At 43.6% G+C, this 27,291-nt stretch overlaps 3 protein-coding genes across 4 annotated transcripts; all 3 read right to left on the bottom strand.

Moving 5' to 3' along the window:
• Positions 1-756: 756 nt before the first annotated feature.
• LOC133111518 (mucin-2-like) lies at positions 757-17,283 on the bottom strand. Of its 2 annotated transcripts, none has more exons than XM_061221948.1 (4): positions 17,042-17,283; positions 8,832-8,993; positions 4,091-4,216; positions 757-3,943 (listed from the first exon to the last, which is right to left on the bottom strand). In XM_061221948.1, exons 2-4 carry the CDS (start codon positions 8,974-8,976, stop codon positions 1,902-1,904), a joined length of 2,313 nt encoding a protein of 770 aa, XP_061077932.1. In that variant the 5' UTR covers positions 8,977-8,993; positions 17,042-17,283; the 3' UTR covers positions 757-1,901. The 2 variants fall into 2 exon arrangements, with proteins under 2 accessions (XP_061077932.1, XP_061077933.1); XM_061221949.1 differs by having other exon boundaries at positions 4,091-4,141.
• A 2,507-nt stretch (positions 17,284-19,790) lies between these two features.
• On the bottom strand, positions 19,791-21,279 carry LOC133111529 (dispanin subfamily A member 2b-like). Its single transcript, XM_061221960.1, has 2 exons — positions 21,063-21,279; positions 19,791-20,056 (listed from the first exon to the last, which is right to left on the bottom strand). The coding sequence occupies exons 1-2, from the start codon at positions 21,201-21,203 to the stop codon at positions 19,880-19,882; spliced, it is 318 nt and encodes a 105-aa protein (XP_061077944.1). The 5' UTR covers positions 21,204-21,279; the 3' UTR covers positions 19,791-19,879.
• Positions 21,280-24,531: 3,252 nt separating this feature from the next.
• LOC133111527 (dispanin subfamily A member 2b-like) lies at positions 24,532-26,371 on the bottom strand. Its single transcript, XM_061221959.1, has 2 exons — positions 25,986-26,371; positions 24,532-25,449 (listed from the first exon to the last, which is right to left on the bottom strand). Exons 1-2 carry the CDS (start codon positions 26,187-26,189, stop codon positions 25,306-25,308), a joined length of 348 nt encoding a protein of 115 aa, XP_061077943.1. The 5' UTR covers positions 26,190-26,371; the 3' UTR covers positions 24,532-25,305.
• Between the last annotated feature and the right edge of the window lie 920 nt (positions 26,372-27,291).

The raw sequence follows: 27,291 nt of genomic DNA, 5'->3' as shown, positions 1-27,291 counted from the left end.
TCTGTACAAACAGGCACACTTGGGAGAGAGGCTGGCGCACAGACCAGAAAATGTGGGTTGATGATCATCCCTTTTCCTGCACACAGATAACTGATAGGATGCGCAAGATGGGCGGTGTAAAAGTGGTTGTGTTTAGTGAGCACGTTAGCCCATTAGCAGAGCGTTGGTGCCCCATCAAGCACCCCTGATGGCCAAATGGCAGCTTGGTAGTATTAGCATTCTCGCTAATTTTGTTTTAATGCGAACCACCTTTCTCTCTCTTGGCCTTAGTCACCTCCCTCCCCCCCCAAGCGAGAGCCTTGTAAAGGTGTCTAACCACCTCCCTCCTGCCTTTCTCCTTACCTCGGCCCCACTGCCAATTATATTTCCAGACCTCCAGAATTTCCACTTTCCTCCCAAGAAAAGCAAATAGAAGAAAGCCCACATCGGGAGCCTCATTCCAGGGCACAGTTACCGTCCTCCAGATGTAGCCCTGTTTATATTTGCCGGCTTGTTTACACTGGTCGACTAATTGAAGCCCACCTCTAATTAAACTCTTCCCATCGAGGCCCAGCCCGGCGCAGTTCTCAGACGGACATTTGGCGGAAAGGAGAGCCATAGAGCCCTAAGTGGTTCCAGAACAGAGCGCCGTCGTCTCACACAGACCCCGCTCTGTTCCGGAGCCTTCCGTCGCACGCAGACCGCACAGAGACAATCCGTACATGTCAAGTTTGTGAAAGCAATTTCGTAGCCAAATGAAAGCCAGAACAAGGGAAAGCCTGTGGTTCTCATTTTATTATCAGTGCAAAAAAAAATGTATTTATTTATGACATTTTACATTTTTTTTGGTAAGATTGCACAGAAGTATCTTGGCGTAGAGTGGACGGCACAGCCTGTTAGGGTTCCTACGGGTTGGTCTCTGGGATATAAATCAGGCGGACGTTTGCTGGAATGTTCCGCGGAATGGCTGTGCGAATCCCGGGGCGCGATGCGAACGTGGCTCAGCGACCGCGCGGACACGTCGGCCTCGTCGACCGATAACAGACCGCCAGACAAAGCAAAGCAGCGTGCGGTCACGGTCTTATTTCTCCTGCAGGACCCGGGGACACAGACCCCAGAGCTGAGGAAGTCTGTTAGCGTCGCCCAGACTTCTGCCAAGGCACGGAAAAGTGTGCAAGTGGAGAGAAAACAAATGAAAGAAAACATTGTCCAGAAAATAGGAAAAGGTTTAGAATTATTTTGTGCACAGGAGATCCAGACAGCAGCTGGGAGACTGGAGGGAATTATAAAGCCTCAGGCTTCTAAGCCAACGTGTGAAAAATGCACCTCCTGGACAGGAAAAGCAGGTCAGAGCGATACAGAGGAAAAGGACATGTCAGGGTTAGGATTAGGGTTAGGGACAGATTTAGGTTAGGCTCAGGGTTAGGTGAGTAAGAAATCTTTATTTCCCAATTTGTCCCATATTAGAGCCTCTTGGGAAATAAACTGAAGCCTTTAAGTAGAAAGAATTTGGTCCCTCTTGTGTTGGTGTTCTATGTGCGTTGGTTCAGTCCTCTTGGAAATAGCGTGCTAAGTTTGAGAATCCAGTGTTTCTCTAACCTGCGTCTCTCCTTAGGCTCAGGGTTAGGTCTAGGGATAGGGTTAGGGTTAGATTTAGGTTAGGATTCGGGTTAGGATTAGGGTCAGGATTACAGTTAGGTTTAGGGGTAGGGTTAATGCTAGGATTAGGATCAGGCGTGATCAGTCCATTCTCTAAAGGCAGTGGGTAGAACAGTCCTGCTCATTCTTATGAACCAGGGCTGGAGAACTGGCCAGCAAGCGGACATATTTCACCCGGTTCTCCCGCAGTCTTAAAAAGAGCACAGACACCACACTAATCCCCTTTAAGCAAAAAGCAAAAGGAACATGGCCGCCTATGGGCATCAGAGGGTGGGATCGGAGTATATCCCGTTGATCAGGTAGTCCATCTGGGTGTAGCCTTTCTTCCTGTAGCTATCGCAGGCCTTCCTGAGGAAGAGGAGGATGCTGATGATGAAGAACAGCAGGCCGAAGAGTAGGACGGCCAGCAGGGTGTTGGTGTCTGATGGATTTCGTGACAGAAGCCCTCCCACGGTGCTGTCTGTGGGGGCTTCAGCTGCCTTCCCTTCCCCCGCCCGCCTGGTGGAAGCGGCCGCTGGTTGGGCCACTGGCGCTGAGCTAGCCTGGCCACTGGAAGGGGCTAATGTAGGGGTGGGAGCGCTTGTAGCTTTAGCTGTGGCCGTAGTCTTCACTGTAGTCATAGGTGTGGTCTTGGTTGTCATCCGGGTTGTGGAGGCGGTCTTGATTGCCGTCCTAGATGTGAGCCTGGTCTTTGTTGTAATCGTAATTGTAGGTGTGGTCTTCATTGTAGTTTTTGGTGTGGGCTTGGTTGTAGTTGTAGTTGTAGGTGTTGTCTTCATTGTAGTTTTGGGTGTGGTGTTGGTTGTAGTCGTAGTTGTAGGTGTTGTCTTCATTGTAGTTTTGGGTGTGGTGTTAGGTGTAGTCGTAGTTGTAGGTGTGGTCTTCATTGCAGTTTTTGGTGTGGGTTTGGTTGTAGTCATAGTTGTAGGTGTGGTCTTCATTGTAGAATTTGGTGTGGGCTTGGTTGTAATCGTAGTTGTAGGTGTGGTCTTCATTGTAGTTTTGGGTGTGGGTTTGGTTGTAGTCGTAGTTGTAGGTGCAGTCCTCTTTGTAGTTGTAGGCATGGTCTTGATTGCAGATGTAGTCGCAGCTGTGGTCTCCTCAGTAGTTGTGGGCGTGGTCTTGGTCACATATGCCTTGGTTGTCATTTTTGTGGGCAGGGACTTGGTTGTAGGTGTAGTCTTATTTATTTGTTTTGTGTGTGTGGTCTGCATGGGTGTGTGGGTGGTAGACATACTGGTGGGCCCAGTGGTCGTGGTGGATATTTTGGGGGACAGGCTGGTGGTTTTGCTGGTTGTGCCAAAGACAGGCGGTGGCTGTGAAATCACAGGTGACTTACCACTGGCTTCAGTCTGTGTCCCGTGGGTGGAGCTGTGATTCTGGGCAGACACTGCAGGGGGGCGGGGCTGGGCAGCACCATGGCCACTGGCCCATGAGGCCTGGCCTGGATTGTGAGCTGGGAACCTGGAGTCTGGAGGTGCCAGAACCTTCTTTAGGTCCTGAGCTGGAGCCTCATTTTGGTTCTGGTCTGCAGCCTTATTTTGGTCCTGGGCTTGGGGCTTATATTCAACCTGGAATGGAAGCTTATTTTGGTCCTGGTGTGGAGGCTGATATTGGGCCTGGTTTGGAGGCTTATATTGGACCTGGGATGGAGGCTTAATGTGGACCTGGGATGGAGGCTTATTTTGGTCCTGGGCTGGAGGCTTATATTGGGCCTGGACTGGAGGGTTAATGTGGACCTGGGATGGAGGCTTATTTTGGTCCTGGGATGGAGGCTTATTTTGGTCCTGGGCTAGAGGCTTATTTTGGGCCTGGTTTGGAGCCTTATTTTGGTCCTGGGCTGGAGGCTTATTTTGGGCCTGGTTTGGAGGCTCATATTGGGCCTGGAATGGAGGGTTAATGTGGACCTGGGATGGAGGCTTAATTTGGTCCTGGGCTGAAGGCTTATTTTGGTCCTGGGCAGGAGGCTTATTTTGGTCCTGGTTTGGAGGCTTATTTTTGTCCTGGCTTGGAGACTTATATTGGGCCTGGAATGGAGGGATAATGTGGACCTGGGATGGAGGCTTATTTTGGTCCTGGGATGGAGGCTTATTTTGGTCCTGGGCTGGAGGCTTATTTTGGGCCTGGTTTGGAGGCTGATATTGGTCCTGGGCTGGAGGCTTATTTTGGGCCTGGTTTGGAGGCTTATTTTGGGCCTGGTTTGGAGGCTTATCTTGGGTCTGGTCTGGTGTACTCTCTTCACCAATGTGATGAGACATGGACCCAGCTCGGCTTTCAGGTCCAGAGGTTGACTGGCCATTCATTTCTGAAATAAATTTAAAATAATAACATAAAGTGTCAGGTCTGTTTACATGAAACTATCACAATTTTGGTGAATAGCAGAATAACTTTAATTTTACAACAATCCAGGTGTCCATAGCAACCAGGATACACCCCTTTGAAAGGCACATACTGCGGTCCGAGAGCAGGTCTTCCAGGGAGATGTGCTGGCAGGCGGGAACATCTGGACACCGAAAAAGATAGCACTTGCTGTTCAATTTCTCAAAAAGATACCGCGTACATGCTGGATTGGCCCGACCTAAAAAGCACACAAAGTTTCAGCACGTTAAGAGTACAGAGAGGGGGGGATCCCCTTTATCCAGTGAGTTAAAATGAAAACTTCTCAACTTAATCAATCTCAGAAATATAGGAGGAAATTCCAACATTTTTCATCACACCATTTCAAGCCCACACATTCCAAGAATAATACAAAACGCAAGGTCGGGAGAGTGAAACCAGTATCCTCAGTCCAATGCTGGCAACGCAGTGATTTTCTCACAAAGTCTATAGACATTTTCAACTTGAACGCCACATTTACATACAATCGGTAGCTATAGATTCAGCCTTGTAATTTTAACGGAATAAACCAGCTGTAACATGTGTTTACCATACCGCCACCACACCCAGATATGTGAGAAAACACAGAAAGTATGTAAACTTTGCCCTTTGCCTACCCCTGGTGACTTCTGGCCGACAAAGAAAAGTGACTTCTGGGAGTGAAACGGTGACTTTCTGGGAGTTAAACGGTGACTTTCTGGGAGTTAAACGGTGACTTTCTCCACAGAAATGTGGACACGCTGCAGCCTGAGGCCGTACCCCGACTCTATTTCAAATGGAAAGATCAACATTGGCTGGTCGGGCGAGCCAATGCGGGCCCGGAAATGTGCTTTCCCGCTGGCTGCGGACGCCTCGGTGGGCTGTAATGGTGTGTGCTTTGGACCGAGACCCAGGAGCAGCCTGCAGCTCCCCAGGACAGAGGCCTGACAGGTCATCAGGCACAAGAATCTGTGAATCACACACCCTACGTGCTCGCGAGCGTCTCTTTGTTTGAGAGAGAGAGGGAAGACAGGAACAGAGAGAGGGAAGAGAATAGAAAGAGAGGGAGAGAGAGACAGGAACAGAGAGAGAGGGAGAGAGAGAGAGAGAGAGACAGAGACAGAGAGACAGAAAAAGAGAGACAAAGAGAGAGAGGGGGAAGAGAAAAAGATGGGGATTGAGAGAGAGAGAGAGAGAGAAGGGGGATTGAGAGAGAGTGAGAGAGAAAGAGAGAGAAGGGAAGAGAAAGAGAGGGGGGATTGAGAGAGTGAGAGAAAGAGAGAGAGAGCGAGGGAGAGCGCAAGGCATTTTTGACGTCCGGAGAATGTCTAAAAGAAAACAAACAGCCGTCGCTAGACCGCGCGCTGAAATAACATTGGTTTTTGTGCACAGAGATATGAAAAGCAAACAATTTTACCAAAATTGTTTCTTCGTCCTAATTCCAGACTGCCTGCCTGCACCCCAGAAGACAAAAACAAACCAAGTCAGCGCCCCCCACCCACCCCCCCCCCCACACACACACACCCCTTTTAGCGGGACAGAACCCCCTCAACTGGCCTCTGCCAGACACAGGACCCCCGTCTTTTCAGGGTGCAAAGTTGACAAAGAGCCCCCGTCTCACTCCCCAAATGCCCCAAGCTCTGTGGCAACAGTGTGCATTTGTAAGGCAAAACACAGAGACAAAAGTTAACTTCAGTGAAATGGAAGATAGTAACTCATATATTGAAATGAACAATATTATAAAGACGGACAAAGATATTACAACGCCTTACATATATCTGTGCACTGATACATAGCTGTGAAATATATTTGTATTATTCTGAAATATTAACATATTTTTTACAATATATTACAACATGCGGCACTTTAATACAGATGTGTGGTTTATAGCTTTGGCTAAATTTGACCTCCCAGGAGCACCTTTTTGCCTGTAAAACCTTCGCATTATTTCATGTTGGTGAAATCAAAACCTTGTTTTGTATTTGTATTGTAAGAATGGTTGATGTAAAATGACAGTACGGTTGATGTAAACGTAAGTACGGTTGATGTAAAATATAAGTGCGGTTGATGTAAAATGTAAGTACGGTTGATGTAAAATATAAGTGCGGTTGATGTAAAATGTAAGTGCGGTTGATGTAAAAGGTAAGTACGGGTGATGAAATAGGTAAGTACGGTTGATGTAAAAAATAAAAGGTAAGTACGGTTGGCGTAAATATAAGTGCGGTTGACGTAAATGGGCGTATGCTGGTCAGAAAGCAGGCTGCTCACTCCGAGTCTCGGGGTCCCAGGCCTCCCTGCTCAGGGAGTCTTCCACACATGGGGAAGACATTAGCATTAGCGTCAGAGGGCCAGTGGGTCTGTAGCCGGCTGTGAATGCTGCTGGGGGCCTGTGTTATTTCCTGAGTCCGCTGGGGGAGTGTTGGGGGTGGAAGAGAGAGGCATTGAAAAAAAAAAAAAAACAGAATTATGTTTTACGGTGCTGATGGCAACCCCTGCCTCAGAATGGGGTCACTTTCATTGGAATTCAGTCACAAATTTTTGGTCTTTTTCTGAAATTAAGTGGAGCGGAATGAAATTGACCCCCAAAACTGAACAGCATATCCCAGCCCAGCCCAGCCATGCCTGAAACGGCTCTGCACAAGTCAAGTCTCATCCCCGCAGTGCGATCGGGGATCTGGAGACACGCTGATGAGAAAGGCAGGCCGTCGCGGCTGAAAAAAACCCTCCCGCTCCTCGCTCTGAAAACGCACGCCGACGACAACCTGCTATATTTCATATCTACTCGCTAACCGCAGGCCGCCGCCGCCGGCGACTGGAAGCTAAGCGTGCGGCAAACGGCCGCTGCAGGCCGACGACAGGCCCGACCGTCTGACGTCAGGTCCCCCGAGCTCAACCGAGGGCCAGCTGTTTTCCTCCGTTCCTTTTCTTTGACAACAATCGTTCCAAACACTCCCTGGGAAAAAGGAATACATATGAGACCTACTACCCTGGAAGTCAGTGGAGGTCACTGTAGAAGTAGAGAGTAGCTTCCCTGCTGTAAAACCCAGCTACGCCAGCTTGACCAGCTTGAAAACTGAGCTGGTCAAGAGCTGGATACGAGCCGGTCAACCGACCAGGTTGTCTGAACAAGTAGGTGGTCAACCAGCCACCAGTTGTTTCAAAACAGCTTGAGCTGATCAAACTATGTCGAGCTGGGAGCTGGTCTGAACTGGTCAACCAGCTAAACCATGTCAAGCTGAAAGCTGATCTGAACTGGTCAACCAGCTAAACAATGTGGAGCTGGGAGCTGGTCTGAACTGGTCAACCAACTACCAGCTTGAGCTGTTTTTTAAGCAGGGTTGTCTCCTAAAGCTCTCTGCTGAGGCATGCCCGGCCATTATGTCTATTTAGCCCATCTTTACACCACGCTGCGTATTTCCAGACGGTGACGACGACTGTGTTTTTCTGCGGCCTGACACCCCGCATTTCGCTATAAGCCTTTTTGGAAACTCAGGGCAAGGGAGGGTCGGCTCTAACGCTCTTCCAGACTCTTCCGCTCGTAATCCAGAGGTGAGACCACGTCAAACACCCCCCCTCCCCCCCATATCTTATTGTGCGATCACAAAAAAAAAGAAAAAAAGTCAGGCGACGGTGTGTGTGGCTCACCGCAGTCCCGATTAAACAAACGTGAACGTGTCATGACAGGGAAACCGCACAGTCATCACAAGCAGTGCCCAGCTCATAAACATCACCGCTCAGGCCAAACGCTCCTTTCATCTCAAATCTTAAACACATGGGCCCACTGTTCAAATAGATTTTTGACGCTCAAATATAAAGATTGATGAAAAAAGTTTTTTTTCATAGATTTAAAAAAACACCATCCCTGCTGTAAAATCCAGTGACTCCAGCTTGAAAGTTGAGTTGGTCATGAGCTGCTCTAACTGGGTATGAGCTGGTCAACCAGCTAGCGCAGGTAGCTTGAGCTGTTTTTTGTTTCCTGCAGGGGTTTAACTCAGCAATACTTTGTGTCAGTAGACCTGCTCTGAAGTTGGAAATGTCAATAGGAAGTGTAATCACTGGAAATTCCTCACAAATGAAACTACTCCAAAATTTCTGCATTTATTTTCACGGATTGCACAAATAGTCTCAGTCCCAGTAATAGGCTGAGTGATGCCAGCAGGAAATCATGTCGCAACTGCCTCCTGACTGCCTGTACACATCCAACAACAACAATGAAGTTTAAATAATGAGTGAAAATGTAAAAAGCGCTTTTCAGTGTATTTTATCTCCTGCAGAGAAAACTGCTGCTATTTATGCAACGTAATACTATAAATGTGTACAGAGTTCCTTGAGAATGTTGAAAAATCAAATTATTATTATTATTTTTTTAAAGAACAGAAGGGAAAATGGGCAGAAAGCTTGGGAGGAACCAGAGGAAGATTATTCTGATATTCAGATATAAGCATACATATATTACAGTAGTAATGTTATTTAAGCCACCAATCCACTGGCAAAAAAATTGGTGATTTGATTTACTTTGAAACATAAAAACTGTTCCAGACCTGGGTCAAATACGTAATTGTTTTTAGATTCAAATACTTTTCTGTGTTTGATTGAAGTCGCCTGGTGCAATTGAGCCAACCAAGAGGACCAGAAGGCAGGGTTCGCATTTCGTGTGAGCATTTCATAGGTTCCAGACAAGGTCAGTAAAGCGTAGAAAATATTTGGATCCAGAACAATTACACATTTGATCCAGGTCTGGACTCATCTATACACAGATGGTGTCCAGGAAAGAGCTGCAGTGGTGTCAGTGGATCTCCTGTGGGGTCAGGGGTCAGGGGTCAGGGGCGCAGACTCACACTCAGTGTCGCAGTGTGTTTGGGTGGGGAGGGTGAGGTCCTGCAGAAGCGTGGGACGCCCCCTCTGTTCCATTTGCTGGGAGTAACCGGGGGCGATGAGCAGAGCCAGCACAGGGGAGAGGGCGAGGATCAAGGGCAGTGCCATGGCAACAGCGCCTCCTTCTGGAAACAGGGAGAGAACAGGAGTCACACTCAAACCAGCGTCAGAGAGAAAACAGGCAGCACCAACACACATCCACAGACATTCACAAAATAATACATCCACACACACTCACAAAATACAGTATTACATAAACACACTTTCAAGAAATATTACATCCACACACAATGACACAATATTACATCCATACACAATCACAAAATATTAAACACACACACAATCACAAAATATTATATCCACACACATTCAGAAAATATTACATCCACACACAATCACAAAATATTACATCCACACACAATAAAAATATTACATCCACACACATTCTGAATACTGTATTGACACTCGCAAGTTTTCAAAACGTTACTTTTAAATCACTTTCCCGACCTCCGCAGGAGTTTATTTGTTTTGGACACTTCCAAAATTACGACAGGACTTAGAACAAATTTCCTGCCTTGTGTATCACAGAAAACTCAGAGAACTCAGAAAAGGTAAGCATATGTGAGCATCTCTTCCGACACAGCCCTGCACGTTTATACCCGTACTGCCTGAGACAGTGCAGTTCATCATCTCCCACCGCTGAAGTTTGACTCAAGGGCGCCATCTAGCTACGGTTCTCAAAACAGCATTATACAAGACCGTAAATAAAACAAGAAAAAACACACAAAAACACACCTCATAATTCTAAAATCTGTAAATAGACACACCAGTTTATCCAAAATCCTCTCTCCGACTGGATAAACCCTGTACATTAAAGTGACTGCAGGTTAACCCTTTTTACAAATTAAACAGGTTTATCTAACTGAAAACCTCTCATGCAACCCCTCACTAGACCTGTCTTTACAATGTCAAGCGTAGGCCTGGATATGATATGGTTTAGGTGGTGAGCCCCATTATATGAGAAAAAAACATTTTCACAAAAATGTATCTCCAAAGTCTCAGTTCAGGTATATAATCCCACATTACACGAAAAGGTTGTGTAGAATAACGGCATCATACAGCCATGTCAACAGGACATGCTGTTGCTTTATAATATACAGAAATATCAGCAGTGTCTGAAGAGGACTGAAAGAATCAAATAAAACAGACTTTTAAAAAAAGAATAAAGATAAAAAGTCACTCTTCATTAACAGAGGCATGGTAGTTAGACAATGTCCGAACCACACTTGCATATTAAAGTAACTCTGCAGGTTATAAACTGTGGCTTAGACGTAGCCACAACTTTAGGGAAGTACAGTAACTTTATTAAGCCCCAGTACAAGAAATTGATGAAATTTAAATGAAATGACTCTGATTACTGTCACTGCAGCACAGTGCCTCCAGTGACTGCACTGCTCCAGGGAGAGGGGCTCAACTGAGGACAGGGCCACACCTCAAATAACAATGACAGTTCCCCCCCGCCCCCCCAAAAGCTACCAGACTGCACTGAGACTCTCTCCCCCCCCCCTCACCCCACCATCCCTAAAATAGCAGCACACAGAGGGAACTCCCTCCTGCGGGAGTATTTTAAGGACCCATAAATTAAGGGGCTCTCTGAACTCTGTGATTCCACCAGCTCTCTTAGTTTTTTCCCCCAGGCATTCGCTCTGCCGGTTGTGAACTCTTCCTGGAAAGTGGATTTGGAAAAACAACTCTTTTTTTCCCAGCTTCTAGGCCCTTCTGCAATCCCTCGTACGAGCCCAGCGCCGTTTAAACGCTGTCGCCCGCTCCCCCTGGAGGGCGCTCGTAAAAGTCGGCCGGGCTGCTCGCCCGTCTTCGACGAAAGCCACAGGCACGGCCAATTGGTCCACGGTTATTTCCTACATCCAAACTGCATCCTCCTGCCTCCTGTTGACCGTTTGACTTTGTAAAGGAACAAGGGTGCGTTTGCAGGCCATGACCACAACGGGACCGCAGATAGGACCAGGGAGCCAATGAGGCAGAGAGACTGCTGTATGCGTGTGTGACTGTGTGTATGTATGCATGTGTGTGCGTGTGCTGTAACTCCTCTGTCTGATGCGTTATGAGTGTACGTGCTTGTGTTTCTAATGTTCATGCTTTTAATAATGCTGCGGAAGTGAGTCTGTATCTAAACAGGAGTTGAGATGAAATAAAGTTTCAAAATGAATTGAAGAGATCAGGCCCACAGCTATAAAAACACAGATGCCGTGGGCAGCATAATGCAAATCCTGCCACTGTCATCAGGGGGATTTCACTGAGCGACTTCCTGGAAATCGAGCACATTGTCAGTGTCATTTTACCGCCGGCTCTGACTACGGCTCCAAACAATACTGCAACATGGAGGCTTGGCCACAACAGGGATAGATGGATAAGGACAGGGAATAGCAGAGAATGACAGGGAAGGACAAGGAATGACAGTGAATTATAGGGATGGACTGGGAATGATGGTGAAGGACAGGGATAGGACAGTGGAGGACAGGGAATGATCCACACACTGTGATTAGGGTCTGTAGGGCGGCCTGTAGTGTAGTGGTTAAGGTGCATGACTGGGACACGCAAGGTCGGTGGTTAGATCCCCGGTGTAGCCACAATAAGATCCGCACAGCCATTGGGCCATTGAGCAAGGCCCTTAACCCCGCATTGCTCCAGGGGAGGATTGTCTCCTGCTTAGTCTAATCAACTGTACATCGCTCTGGATAAGAACATCTGCCAATGCCATGAATGTCAGGTAATGTAATGTAATGATTGCGCCCACACACTGTCTGACACCTGAAGTAGCGCATTCCTGCCAACCCAACAGCCTGCGAAGAGACAGGCACAGCCCAGCCACCAGGCTTCATGGGATGAATAATAACAAATGAAAAAAAAATATCTTGATTATATTCTAGTATTCAGCTCTTATAAAGCCCTGGTTAGTGATCTCATACACAGTGCATATCTGCCCAGGGCCCAGATGGTCTTTAAGGAAGGATAAACACGTGATCTGAGTGGACGGACTCTCTGAGAGAGAGAGGAGCTCAGCGAGAGGCAAATGAGCCAGTGACAGCAACTGAAGCAGAGCTTCAGACTGAGCTTCAGCATCGGAGACACAGGGAACCTGCTGTAAACAGCCCTTCGATAAGAAGAATAAAGTAATCACAACCGCCGCCAATAAGCAACCACCGCCTGGGCGAGGCGCGGCAGCCATGTTGAACCAGAACACTCAGCAAACTGCAGCATTTCCACAATGCAGGAAAATGAATGCATTCGTAAATATAATCATATTGTCTCTCGATTTACATATCTTTCTGTATCGCGGTAACAAAGCAGGGTTGAGATACAAAATGAATGTTTGAAAAATGGATAAGAGTGTATCATCGGATCTAATACACAATCCACAAACAGACATTAACAGCACCCTCACCAGCAATCAATAATGCCAGCAGTGTCATCGACTGATAATCGCAAACCGCAAATCTACTGATAATCCCATACCGCAAATGTATTGATAATCCCATACCACAAACCAATTGATGATCCCATGCAGCAAATCTACAGACCATACCATATCTCAAATCTACTGATAATCCCAAACCTCAAACCTACTGATAATCCCATACCACAAACCTACCGATAATCACATGCCAGAAATCTATTGATAATCCCATGCCTCAAATCTACTGATAATCCCATGCAGCAAATCTACAGATAATACCATACCTCAAATCTATTGATAATCCCATTCCACAACTCCACTGATGATCTCACACCACAAATATACTAATTATCCCAGACTGCAAATCTACTGGTAATCCCATACCTCAAACCTACTGATAATCCCATACCTCAAATCTACTGGTAATCCCATACCTCAAACCTACTGGTAATCCCATACCACAAATCTATTGATAATCCCATACCACAAATCTACGGATAATCACATGCAGCAAATCTAGTGATCAACATGGAGGTCAGTGCCTCACCCCTGTCTATCTGTCCACACTGACTAAGTCTGGATATTGAAGGCTGATGCATGTACACATAGAAACATTCTTTAACTCAGTGTGTGCCTTCTGCACCAGACTCTGCTTTTATGGTTGATGCTCAATCTTTTTATTGCCGTTAAATTATACTGATATGCGGCTGAAGGTCTGTGACCAAACCGTTCAATTTGAGCACCTTGCACCTGTTGCACAATGCACTTCATGATATTATTAATAATTGAACCATATTATTTTATCTCCCACATCTTTCTACAATTCATATTGGACCGACGCACCTGTTTTCAAACTTGAAAACAAAGGGGCAAGCCTTTCCCACAGTTTCACAATTATATTGACATTTATATAACTTTTATGAAAACTATCACTATATTTTCTGCATTTGTGTTCTTTTACAATATGTACAGATAGTATGTATGTCTCACTCTGTTTATTAAAAAAACACTGAACACAGCCCACAAGTTTCAAAGTACAACAAATAGCACTGTGTGCAGAATAGCCCGTTTCGTTAGGCATAGTCACCTAATTAAACACAGCCAGGGTGAGGCAGCACTCTGCTCAGATAAAGCCATTTCCTTATAAATGCCAGGGCCCTGGCCACAGGCCCAGAAGGCTATGGGGTGAGTTCAAGCCATAAAAGAAGAAGTGCTGTTACCTTTAAGGAAGAAACAATTCACGCCTCTGATAAAATAACATTATACTACATACTTAACCTCAGTTGCCATAGTAATCTGTGTAATATGCCCTGCATAACATGTATATGCCAAAATGTATTATTATTATTATTATTGATCATAATAATATTATCTCTTCACTAAATAGCACTGCATTCAACTGTTTTTCTATTTATTTGTCTTCATGATTTATATGCATTTTCTATTTATTTCATCCTTTTTTTCCAATATTGCTATTTGCATATTGTGAACATTGTGTGCCTGTTGTTGGTTTTGTTTGTGCTCTGCTATATCAAAAAAAAAAGATTATTAAAATAAAATTATTATTAACAAAAAGAAGCCAATAGGTCAATAGCAGGGCCTCCACGGCACCCTCCCAGTTCCCAGCTGCAGAGTAGGCCCACTTTATCCCACAACTCTCACGATACTGCAGCCATTTTGTGTCCATACCACCATCACCGCTAACTACCCAGCCAGCGCGGTTCGGTGTGTGACGGTTTCAGAGAAGCTCACACGGTGCCGTGTACTGTGCTGTGCCGTGTCCCGTCTGTTCTTAGTGGCCCGTCCTCTGCCCTGTTTCTGCTATTCCCAGACATCTCACCTCACCCGGAAGATCTGGGTATCTCCTGGAAAATCTGTCACCTGCTCCCTGATACACTTGTGGCGGTGGGAAATCTCCTGAAAACCAGCAATGTGGACCGCAGGTGAAAGTGAAGTTTTGAAAATCGCATTATTATCGTGTCACAAGTTGACAAACAGTCCTTAATTGAGGAACCGAAACGTGCAGGGAATACCCCCAGGTTGTGTAATACAGTATGGGGGGGGGATGTCTGTATTCAGCTCATTTTGCAGTGGGATGTCTATATTCCACTGATCCAGGATCAGCAGTCAGAATGGGTGCACACCGTGTGAACAATTTAGAGCTAATCGGGGAACAGCTTGGGTGTGCTCACAGGTTGCACGAGGCACTGTATTTTGTCTGTGGCTAAGTTCCAAACTGCAGACTATGTACTACATACTGCATACTACATATTTATTTTCTTAGAAAATTAGTATGAGTAGTATGCGGTTTCGAACACAGCGGGTTCAATCATAGGTCTCTCTTGGGCTAGCCCCGCCTGGATCCCCAGGTGTTACTTTCAAACTGCTGCCAGTTCTGGGCTGTCTCTCCTTGCCTGAGGGCGGGGGAGGAAGGAAGGAAGGGGTGAGGGCAAGAGGGAAGGAGGAGGGAGGGGAGAGACGGCCTTCCTTACCTCTCTACCCAGGAAACAACATTGCAGATCTCCCGTGTTGATATAACGGGGTTCTGTGCCTTCCCTCGGGATGAATAAAGGATCTATCTATCTATCTATCTATCTATCTATCTAGCTTCCCTGTTTTAATCCCTTCTGCCCTTCATAACAGAGAACACATATCCCCAAAGGAGCTCTTTATTTCCTCAGATTATGGGGAAAAATAAAAGCACAGCGTTTGTATTCAAGAGCTACCTGTACATGTAGGTAACTGTACGATGTGTGGTATGCTAAAATCAAAACTCAGATGAAGAATCTGTCCCTGTTCGAGAGTGCTCTCACCAACACTGCAAGTCTTTTATAGAGTGCCATTTAGGGCAAATGGCAAAGACCAGGCTCATAGCTGCGGGGTTGCAGGCTTGAATCCTGGGTGGGGCACTGCCATTGTATCCCTGAGTAAGGTACTGAACCTGAACTGCCTCAATATTTTACATTACATGTTATTTAGCTGAGACTTTTATCCCAGTGACTGACAGTTGATTTGACTAAGCAGGGGACAATCCCCCAGGAGCAATCAAAGGCCTTGCTGAAGGGTGCAAAAGCTGCACTGATATTATTGTGGTTACATCAGGGTTTGAACCACCAACCTTCCGGGTCCCAGTCAAGCAGCTCAGCCACTAGGCTATCGGTAGCCCTAGTATATATGCAGCTGTATAGATGGGTTGCGTGCAAAGAATGTGTACAACTTCGTAAGTTGCTCTGGATAAGACCATCTGCAAATTATTTAATGTAATAGAATATAATTCTGTGGTGTAATTTTGATTCTACTTTTCACAGCACAGGACTACAGTCCTTGTCTTATAGGAAGCTCAGTTTGTCACCCAAATCAGATGTGAGAAAGTAAAGAAAACAGGAAACAAGACAGACAACGAACAACAGGTGACCTCTTGGTGGACTCTTGTGTGGTCGGAAAATGCTGAAGAGCAAAGTCCCATTTGGAATTCCACATTGGAAGTCCTTGAAAATTAGATTGAAGTTCTCGAGCACTGAGATTTGTGGAATGCTAGCATTCTTTTTGCTGTCGTTTTGTTCACAAGAACAATGCAGAAACCTGAGACCTATACACAGTTCAGTGATACAATCACGCAATCACGGTGTTCTGTGCCAACTACAGGTTTAATATTTCAACAAATCTAATTCATGATCTAGCATAAAGAGGCGTAAATGTCTTGGTAGAATCAATGTGTGGGTCAGTTATTGTACTTTATTAATAACTAACTTTACAGCAGCCGAAGTAGGCCTACCACAAAACCAGTAGTGCTATCCTTTTTGTCAGTCAATGTTCCCTCAAATTGTTGGAAAAAATAACAAATTACACTCCCTCTGCAAGGTTAAGTGGCAGAACGCACTTGGTAAACCACAAATTGTGGATGACGCTCGGCCAAAAATGCGGTATATTGCGCATGAAAACCGACAATGAAAACAAAGTCAGTCTGTAGTATGTTTATTCTCCGAAAGCCACATCTTTGTCTCTGCTGAGGTCAACCAACATAAAGTATTCCGGGTAAAAAAAATAAAATAAAATAAGATTGGCTGAAAATCTGTCCCACCTGTCACAGAAAGCAGCCACATGTGCCCATGTACCCAACAACCCTGTATGTATAGCGATGCTCCTCTTGCATGTTTTCTAGACATAAGCTGGTAAGCAATGGTAAAAAAAAAATATATATATATATATATATATATTTAAAAAATAAATAAATAATAATAATTCAATTTTTGCAAAATTATGAACAAATAAATAGCCTACCACAATTGTAGGCTCGTGGGCAAGTTTACGTCACTGAACTTGTGGCATCGTAAACCGCGCTGAAACCACTGCAAGACCGTCGGGTCATCATTTAAGTAAAAGTTGTGATGAAAAAAACAAAACAATTAAAATGGTATTTGATCAGGAACGTTCCGATTCAAATTCGGGATTTAACGGCTATTACGTTAAACACATCTTCCTGAACTAAGTGTAGGACACATTAACTAACTTTCCGTTCCGTAATTCATGTAGGTTACAGCTTGAATACAACGTAATGAGTGTAGCTACAAATGAACGTTGATCTTGCTCGGCTCCAAATCAAGAACCTTGAGAAATTACAAGAAGTGCCCTATTCTTATTTATATCTATTATATTATAGCTAATACAATTCAAAACTCTTCGGCAGGTTTTACTTACCACTGATGAAGACACAGAGCTAATTAACTGGGTTAGCTCATGTCAAACACTGACCAAATCGTCACAGACGTCGTTGTCAAAGGTTGTTTCGTCTCGGTTTTCCCCCCACAGTTATTATTAGCGGTTTCGGAAAGTGTCGGGGCGTTTCATTTCTCTTGAGTGTACCAGAAAGACGTGATTGTTCTTTCTTATGAGAGTTAGCCTGATCGGATATATATTGTGGGGTTACAACGCCATGTTTTCTCACTGGGCTTGTAATTCTGACCAGGAACCTACATGCAAAGTTTAGAGGGAGCGGAACTATGTCGGTAGTTAGGCTACTACAAGCGGTAACGGTGGGGGCATTGCCACTTTGTAAAATATTCTAAGGCGAAATATTTTCACTGAAACAGTTTTTTTAAATACTGTTATGAATTAACATGGTCACCTTCAGACGGATTTGCGAAATACCCTTCCCGAAAAATTAAGCTAGCCTACACCGGCACCTTTTACGCGAATTTTCTGTGCGTTGCTGCCATATACTGCATGCATTTACTCGTCTCAAATATGCCTAAGTTATTCATATTATGGCGTTCCCCATGAATGAAAATGCAATTGTATAATAGCATAATAACTAAATGTCTCACATTTACATTTGTATCTGTATGGCCACACTAGGACAAATCTCTGAAGTGTGCTAGGTAGCCTAATAGGCTATAGTATAGGCTACTATACTATACTCATAGTAGCCTAATTCAAGTTTCCACATTTTAATTCATAGGACACAACTAGGTCATGTTCAGCCCTGACGAAAAACCTTATCCTGACCATAGGCGCCCAAGATACTTTCCTTCCCTCAGTGACGCCTGGAAGGCAGCAGGTTCAGCTCAGCCAACCACAGATTATGTGCACATACATTAGCATTTAGCAGACGCTCTTATCCAGAGCGATGTACAATGAAGTGCAGATCGAACACAGGAACAAGTATGAAGAGGACCCGAGAGGACGGTACGGTTCCGAGTCCTAGTGTGGCCATACAGATACAATTGGAACCCTTGCAGAATCCATCAGTTTATGAACTAGCATACCACGGTTGGCAGCTAGAATACCCCGAGTACAACAATACAATATCTTATGTAATACAACACTATCTATATATAACTGTTTATAAGTGCCATAATCTATGGCATATACAAGGCTAATCATGGTGGTGAGGTAGGGAGGGAAAGGTTTGAAAGTGGTCAGTGGAATTCTGCTATTCTGACGTCCACAGGAAGGTCATTGACTGAGAAGTGCAGGTGTGGCGAGGGGGAGGTGCCAGGTGTCCCGAAGTAGTGGAACGGAGGGGTCTTGCTGGTGTATGCGTCTTGATAAGCGATTCAATATATACAGGGGCTGGTCCCTTAACTGCCTGGTATGCGAGCACAAAAGGAGTCGGCTTTAAAGCAGACACACCCACCAAACAGGGAACATATGGAACAAACATTCCATGAGTGATGCAGTATATTCTGTTATAATTTGTCATCATTTAATTGGCCATAATGGCATCATTTCAACTGAGGCAATTAAGTATGAGAAGTCAGATGGAGAGGAAGATGTCAAAGCAAATTTGAAAGGCACATATAGTTTATCATCAGAATGAGTGAACTAAGAACTTTATTGTCCACAGGTGAAGGAACTGATGTAACTCATCCCCCTTGCACCACTACTGATTGAACAATATTACAGAATTACCCCCAACGTAACGGAATAGGCTGTTCGTTGCTCCATTGCATGTTCTGGAGGATCGTATCCCTTAAACTGGCCAAAGTTATGGAACAGGTGAATTCTAATCTTTTTAAATAGATTTCATAATAAATATAATTGTCATTCTGTGTTTCTTTCACCCACAGTACATTCGCATTATACACAATATCGAGGACCAAGGTTTTCATTATCCAATACTGCCCCCTATTGAAACATGCAAGAAAGTTATTATTTTAAAAGATCTTCTCTCTGCACAACTTTGACCAAGTGCGCATTCCTTCTCGGAGTTGGTTTATAGACATTTTCTCTGTACATTTATACTGGTATGTGTGTGTGTGTGTGTGTGTGTGTGTGTGTGTGTGTGTGTGTGTGTGTGTGTGTGTGTGCATGGGTGTCTGTGTGCGTAAATTCCAGGAGAACAGCAGTTTTGGAGAGACTGAACTTCCCCCTCTGGCACCAACCACTATTCCTCAATCAAAGTCACTTTCATCGCATTTCTTCCCTATTTTGAGGTTTGGTCTGAGCAACAACGAACCATGTCTACATGCTCAGTGTTTCTCAAACTCGGTCCCCCTATGTAAATTGGTTTTCATTCCAACAACAGCAATCCCAGATTTTTAACAATAATTACATTTTTAAACTTTGGCACAGTGCAGGTTTTGTTTGTTACCTTTTTTTTTTTGTAAACGTCCTTTCACAATGATTAATGATTACAGGGTGGCCTGTAGCGTAGTGGTTAAGGTACATGACTTTTGAAGTTTTGGAACAGGTGAATTCAAATCCTTTTAAATATATTTATTAGCGAATACAAATGCTATTCTGCGTGTTTCTTTCCCACACTTTTTATCATTAATTTTACAACAACATGAACTGATCAGTTTTTTTTTTCTACAACACTTTAATATTATAGAAACATTGTATACATGTTTAAGCAGTTTAAACAGGAACATTATATGAAAATGTCAATTTCTTAATAATAGCAAAGAATATTAAGCAAAATTTTTATTCATTTTTTCTTAATGCAAATGGTAAAATACAAATTGGTAGCAGGGCTTTAATGGGGACGAAAGAGGCAATTAAGGAACGAAGCACCTTATGACAAAATTGTGTCCGTTAATTCCTACGGATATTAATGGCATTAGCAGCGGTCGCAGTTCCCGCTGCAAGCACGATGATGATGATGATGAAGAACAGCAGGGAGAGACAGAGCGCCACGATGTTTAAGCAGCGCGCTTTGGACCCGTATCCTCGCGCCCCTTCTATGTCGCCGACCACTTTTCGGTCTCTGGCCTGAAAGAAAGAAATGTTAGGGACTTACTCACTATCCACATATGCACCTCAAAAAACAGGCAACGAGATATGCGCTGCTTGAGCGCGTACAGATGAAATGCTGAGAAAGAAAGCCCTGCTACCAATTTGTATTTTTCCATTTGCATTATGGAAAAATAAATCAAAATTTTGCTTAATATTCTTTGCTATTATTAAGAAATTGACATTTTCATATAATGTTACTGTTTAAACTGCTTAAACATTTATACTGTACATGTATAATGTATAATATTAAAGAAAAAAAAGTTGACTACTGTCCTGATCAGTTCATGTTGTTGTAAAACTAAAGAAATATCACAACCTTCGACATAAATAGTAGGTACATTTTAAATAGCTACTGAACCGCGCCACTTTTAAATTGCGACCAAAACAGAACAGACTGTCGTCATTTGATGGATTTACTGTCGTTTTTAAAGTATATTATATTTTAGGTTTCACGGTGGACTACGTTTCTGTATGCGTGATCTGTATGGTTATTTATTCTACAGGCAGCTTTGCTTCTTTGCTTTTAACCGCGTGAAGCGCTTAGAGATGCGCTGTCAGTAATCCAGTAAATTAATTTAGTTGTGTGAAAGATGTTTGCAAACCCACAACGCGTTACCACAATGCTATTCACTCTTGACAGTGGAGTGACTAAATTTTATTTCCAGATTAGAAGTCCCTGCAAAACTCAACTTCTTTTACTGACAAGTTCAGTGGCGAAAAGGTAAATATTGACGATCTTCGAGTACAAGAATAAACATTACGGCATCCACAGCATTTTAAAATTCAGATACATTTTATCCCACAATTGGACCCCATCATTTATAAATACGCAATCAACAGGGCCAATCCCATCACGAGTATACCCTACTATTGAGTAGGCAAGTTCGATATTCAGAATGATGGGGTAGAGCTTTGAAAGAGTAAGTGAGTTGAGGAAAAAAAAATATCTGAGAGAAACGGAGTGGCATCGGGTCGTGCTCACCTTTATTGAGAAGTAAAGAGCCCCAAATCCAAGGCAACACACGTTCATGTAGAAGAAGTTGAACAGGGACCAGAGAACATGGTCCCGAGGTGGCGGAATCGAGGCAAATCTCGCCGCATTGTTGGTCATCGGCGCTTCCATCGGTACGTTGTTCTGAACTGGGCGCAAGTTATCACGAATTGTGTTCTTGCAGTCCACGAAAGAAAATGTTGTCGAGGTCTGTCCGATGCTTTTCACTCACGAACCCACAGGTATCGGAAACGGGGGGGGGGGGGGGGGGGGTTTGCCCACAGAACGGCACCATTTACTGTAAAGTAGTGCGTGTCTGTGTGTGTTTGTGTGTGTGTGTGTGTGTGTGTGTGTGTGTGTGTAAATCCGAGATTAGCAGTTAAGCAGACAGACTAAGATTCCCCCTGTGGCACCAACCACTATTCCGTAAGAAAAGTAATATCCCTATTTTGAGTTTTGGGATGAACAAAAACGGAACCTATTGACCATATCTGCATGCTTTTATGTTTTCAGTTTCTGTTACATGATTGTCTGATATTTGCTGGTGTGCAGGTCTACCAAATAAAGTGATCACTGAGTGTAATGTAATGTAACAGAATAGCCTATTGGGCCCTCTTAAAATCCAAATGTAATCAGTTGCCTGTTTTAGAGGATATTATCCATGAAATAACCAAAAGTTAACAGGCGAATTCTCGTCTTTTTAAATAGATTTCGGACCAAATACAAATGACATTCTGTGTTTTATTATATTGCGTCATTCTTTCTTCTGTACAGCACTTTTATTTTTTTCGTTAAATTGAATGAGAAACAAATTTAACAGGATCAATCATTCGGTGGGACCGCCGTGTAAAATAACGGACAAATAGAAGTGGCCAGCAGTGCACTCGAATTATTTTGAATACCGAGGATCAAGATTATCGTTATCAAATAAAAAAAAAAGCGTTGTGCACTGCATAAATAACAGTTATTAGGCAAATTGCAGTTTCAGGCACTACGTATATATGCAAGAAAGTAAATAAAAATAACACCCTCATTTGGTGACTGGCAACAGACAGTGCCAAAGCTGCTTAAACCCCACTCCCTTGGCCATGCTTCGTTCTAAACAGAAGCTCCGCCTTATGCCTGTATAGGAAGGTTTAACCACCGGATTCGGGCAGTTTGAAGAGTAAACTAATGTCTTGATGTTAAACCTGAGATGGATGCGTGGGAGTTGGACCCAAAATGCACGACTCAGACAACAGAGATGTGATAAAGTCCCATCCGGGCTTTATTAAAGGAATGGCCAATGAGCGTAGTAGAAAACAAGCAAAGTTCATACACGTGAAATCCAGCCAAAACCAAAGTACAGTACCGAGGGAGAAGGCAGTCTCGTAATCGGTACATCATGCCGATTGCCGATAGTCCCGTTACCAGGAAAGCGGTCAGCTGCAGTAATGCAGACGGACGGCAGGCAGGCTCGTAGTCGAAGGAGGTGCAAGAATCAAGACCGAAGTACAAAGCACAAAGACAACAGGCAAAATTTCATGGTACAGGCAGGCAGTGGTCAACAAAATAGAAGTCATTAACTTTGGTCAGTACACAGTCTTGGATCATAACGGGTAAACAATGGCTTGCCAAAAACCACTCAACCGTGCACGACGAACAGGAGACAATAATTTCACAAAGAAATGATAAGAACACTGAGCTTTATGCAGGTGTAGACAGGTGCAGACCATTATCTTGAGAGCAGCATGCGAATGGAAATCAGGTGTGGAGGATTGACAAGTTAACAAGATAATTAGTAATCGTTAGTAATAAACCTATCCTGCCCTAGCGTCAGTAAATTAGTAAATGACATGCACAAGAAACGTATGGTAAACATGAACACATGGTTAGAATGTTAGTATTACCCAATTCTGATCTAACGTGAGTAGATTAGTAAGAAGACAAGGGAAATTGAAACAATTAACGAAGCGTGAGTGATAGAAAGGGAGAGCATGAATGCAAGGTTTGCAGAAAGACAGGAAGAAGTGTATGCTAATCAATGAACGGAACAACATAACCTGAAACAAACATAAATCGTGACATAACAAGTTTAAAAACTGTGACATGAATAAACGATATAACGTGACATAACAAGACTAGAAAATACATCGTAAAAAGAACTAAACATGAAACGTAACATGACATGAAAACGAAACGTAACAAGAAATAAAAACATAAGAACGTGCCGACACTAGACTAACATAATACGTGACATGACAATAAAATAAGATAATAACTAAACATGAAACATGATGTGACAAGCATGAAACGTGACAAAACCTTATCTTTCATTACAACCGAGAGGAGCTTGGCTGATTAAAAAGGCTTTAAACTGTATAAACTTGTCTATCAACACTTAATATTTCATTATATGATCTGTATACTTACCAGATAGTCATACGCGAATTGCACAAAAAAGTTTTAAATGAAAATCTTGTGAGCTCATTGGGGGGAGGGGGTGAATTGTTTTGTTATTTCAATATCTTGGTTCGTGCTGGCGTTCACGTCTATCTTAACAGGTGCTCCAGGACCTGTAAACACTTTTATATTTAAAAAGAATAAAGACCCCCTGCCATATTAAAAAATGCATGGGATCTATTCCTACATCAGTTTCAGCACGTGCAGTACCATGTAATTCCAATAGAGGGAATAAGAATGACACTGAATAATGCTACCGCTCCTGGAGCATTTGTTAAGGTAGACATCGTCACGAACACCAGTACATACCAAAAAGTGCAATTCACTTCTGTGTACTTCTATAAGCGGCTACTCATATCATATAATTACATTTTAAGTGTTTATAGACAAGTTTATACGGTTTAAATAATTTTTTATCAGGTTGTGGCTGATCAGTGTTTATCCACACTACTATATCCCTCTGATCATTAAAGTTCTGTCCAAGTATACAGCCTTGACAGCAGCTGACTGTTGGATTTTTGTCTTTGTCTTTTTACCTCTGCTTGTTTGAACTTCCTGGTTTTTGCCTGTTTCCCGACTTTGCTCTGCCTGCCCTGCATGTGCCTGTCTGTTTGGATTCCGACCGTTGCCTGTTTTTTGACAACTTTTTGGATCTGCCCTTTGCCATTAAAGTCTGCCTTATTCACGTAATCCCTGAGTCTGCGATTGGTTCCTCTGTCCCGAATCCTGTAGAATTTTTAATATATGAAAAACCACCTGCCATATTTAGAAATGCATCTAATCCTACATCAGTTTCACCCTTCATTGGAATTACGTGGTACTGCATGCGGTGGAACTGATGTAGGAATAGATCCCATTTATTGTTAAATATGGCAGGTGGTCTTTATTCTTTAAAAAATTCTACAGGTCCTGGAGCACCTATTAAGATAGACGCGATCATGAACACCTGTACGAAGCAAGATATTTAAATAACAAAACAATGTACCCCCTCCCCCCAATGAGCTGACAAGATTTCAGATTAAAACTTGAACTTTTTAATGCAATTCACATATGATTATCTGGTTATACAAGTACAGAGATCATATAATGAAATATTAAGTGTTGATAGACAAGTTTATATCGTTTAAAGCAGGTGGTTTTAATTATGTGTCTGTGTATACACTCAGTGACCACTTCATTACATAGACCTGTACACCAGCAAATAACAAACAATCATGTGGCAGAAACTCAGTGTATAAAAGCATGCAGACACGGTCAAGATGTTGTTCAGACCAAGACCAGTATCAACATGGATGTGACTTTTATTGCGGAATAGTGGTTGGACTGCTGGTCTCCTGGGATTTGGTCACACACAAGAATTTACAGTAAATGGTGCAAAAAAACACCCAGTGAGTGGCAGTTCTGTGGGCGAAAACACCATGTTAATGAGAGAGGACAGAGGAGAAGGGCCGATAGGAAGGTGACAGTAACTCAAATAGCCACACGTTTCAACAGTGGCATGCCAGTATCCAGGCAACAGTGAGCACCAGCAGCTGGTGGCCAAGTCTCGAAAAGGGCAGGACAGCCATTTAGCATTGGCTGGTGTAACAGTGCATTGTGTAGGCCTTTGGGTCAGCATCACCAAGACTTGAAGTGAGCTGGTAACTGCCATGCTGAGAACCATCAGCTGTACAAAAATACAATCAAATAAGGACTGTAGTCAACCTTTTAAAAAATATATATATATTGTACACATTAGCCATCTCAGTTACACTATTTGAAAATGTGTAATAAAAACTAATAGCAAACAATATTAAGAATACGTCCACAGCAAGCAGATGATGACGATGGCGAAGAAAAGCAGGGAGAGACAGAGCGCCACGATGTTGAGGCAGCGCGCGGTGGACCCGTATTCTCGCGCGCCTTCCATGTCGCCGACCACTTTCCGGTCTCTGGACTGAGAGAAATAGGGAATTACGGAATTAGTCACGATCCACATATGCACCTCAACGCCCCCCAAAAAAGCACAAAAACCCCCCCCAAAAAAAACACAAAAAAAAACTGGCAAGCAACAAGATGGGCGTTACAAGATGCTATTCAATCTTGCCAGTGGAGAGACTTCTTTCCATATTAGAAGTCCCTGGAAAACTAAACTTCTTTCAGTGACAAATTCAGTGCCGAATAATATTAATAATGGTGTCTTCGAGGGCAAGAAAAAACATTACGGCATCCTCATCATTTAAAAATTAATCTTCATTTTACCCCATCATTTTAAAATGCGCAATCAATAGTGCCGATCCCATCACGGGCAAACGCAATGCCCGAAATTGATAACTTGTAAAATATTGAGTGAGCCGTTCAGAACGCTGTCCCAGTTTAATTCTCATTGGAGGGTGGGGTATCGAATGACGTAGCTGAGTTTTGAAAGAGAGAGTTGAGAAATAAACAGCTTTAAATATTTGAAAGAAACTGAGTGGCATCGGTCGTGCTCACCTTTATTGAGAAGTAAAGAGCCCCAAATCCAAGGCAACACGCGTTCATGTAGAATAAGTTAAACAGGGACCAGAGAACGTGGTCCCGAGGTGGCGGAATCTGGACAAACCGCACCGCATTGTTCGTCATCGCCGTTTCCCTTGTATCTTCCAGTCGCTCGTAGCCGTCGGACTGCATCGGCATGCCTTCCACTGGGTTTTGCATGTTCTCCTTCCTAAAGTTATCCTGAACTGAACTGCACTCCCTGAAAGAAAGCGTTGTCGAGCAGGCAGGTCCGATGCTTTTCGCTCAGAAATCAAGGTATCGGAGACTGGGGGCATTGTCTGCGGGGCGTGCCCAGAGTACGCTTCAACAAAAAGTTCCTCACAGTAATTTTAAGTTTCAATTTCCCAGCTAAAATGTGGGGAAGTGGAGAGTGTGTATATTGCAACTATTTCGCTTCCCTACAAAGCAACGGTAACCAACCTTGTTGCTGGAGATCAACCGCGCTTTAATTTGATCAGCTAAAAAATATACGTTTCCTGATTTCATGCAATTGTTTGCAATATAGCACAGTAAGGACAATATGAGCATGAGATTTATTAATTATGCCACGCATACCAATTTTAGACATAATGTGGCCTAAGAGGGTAAATAATCCCTCAAAACATGACAAGTATCTAATTGAGAAAAATATGGGGTTGCTGTTGTGGTTGGAATGAAAACCAGCACATACAGGGTGTCCCCAGGACCGAGTTTGAGAGCCGCTGGCCTATGGGCGGACTAACTTACGTAGGTACGGTTTTCTGCTTTGGCGCCTGAGAAGACTGGGCTTTGAAGCAGACACACCAACCAAACTTATATAACATTTATTTTGTCGGGTATTCGCGGCAATTTCGTGACATAATGTGGCTTTTAGAGGGTAAAACAGACATCAATTGATTGTCTAATTCAGGGGTGCACAACAAGGGCCGATCCGTTTCAAGATTTTGTGCCAACTTCTGGTCTTAATTAAAGAATTGGCTCAATCCTATCTTATCTGACATGTGTGTGTGTACCGACTTCAGCAGCAGACTGCTAGTTTATCATTATGATTTTATTTTTGGCAGATGCTTTTAATCCAAAGCGACTTATAAATGTTCTTCCACAATTTAAAGCATCACATCCATAACTAGTAAAATACACATGAAGGGCTGTTCTAAACAAAAATACAGTCATGGTAAGTGCAATTTTATTTTTATTTTATAATTCTTTTTGTTGGGGGTTAGACAAGAGGGATTACGGAAAGGGGGGGGGGGTGGAAATGAAGAGGGAGGACTAAGGTATA

This window comes from Conger conger, chromosome 15, assembly GCF_963514075.1.
Source record: "Conger conger chromosome 15, fConCon1.1, whole genome shotgun sequence".
Classification (NCBI taxonomy): domain Eukaryota; kingdom Metazoa; phylum Chordata; class Actinopteri; order Anguilliformes; family Congridae; genus Conger; species Conger conger.
Note: the sequence above shows the minus strand (reverse complement) of the source record. Positions and strands in the feature narration are given on the sequence as shown.

What these genes read in the sequence shown, in the direction of transcription:
- LOC133111527 (XM_061221959.1), bottom strand. Translation starts at nt 26,189, where the DNA reads ATGCAAAACCCAGTGGAAGGCATGCCGATGCAGTCCGACGGCTACGAG. An exon ending in CTCTTTACTTCTCAATAAAG is followed by an intron (nt 25,450 to 25,985) that starts GTGAGCACGACC and finishes TATTTCTCTCAG; the next exon opens with TCCAGAGACCGGAAAGTGGT.
- LOC133111518 (XM_061221948.1), bottom strand. Translation starts at nt 8,976, where the DNA reads ATGGCACTGCCCTTGATCCTCGCCCTCTCCCCTGTGCTGGCTCTGCTC. An exon ending in AACACACTGCGACACTGAGT is followed by an intron (nt 4,217 to 8,831) that starts GTGAGTCTGCGC and finishes TGTGCTTTTTAG; the next exon opens with GTCGGGCCAATCCAGCATGT. An exon ending in AGACCTGCTCTCGGACCGCA is followed by an intron (nt 3,944 to 4,090) that starts GTATGTGCCTTT and finishes AATTTATTTCAG; the next exon opens with AAATGAATGGCCAGTCAACC.
- LOC133111529 (XM_061221960.1), bottom strand. Translation starts at nt 21,203, where the DNA reads ATGGAAGCGCCGATGACCAACAATGCGGCGAGATTTGCCTCGATTCCG. An exon ending in CTCTTTACTTCTCAATAAAG is followed by an intron (nt 20,057 to 21,062) that starts GTGAGCACGACC and finishes TCTTTCTTTCAG; the next exon opens with GCCAGAGACCGAAAAGTGGT.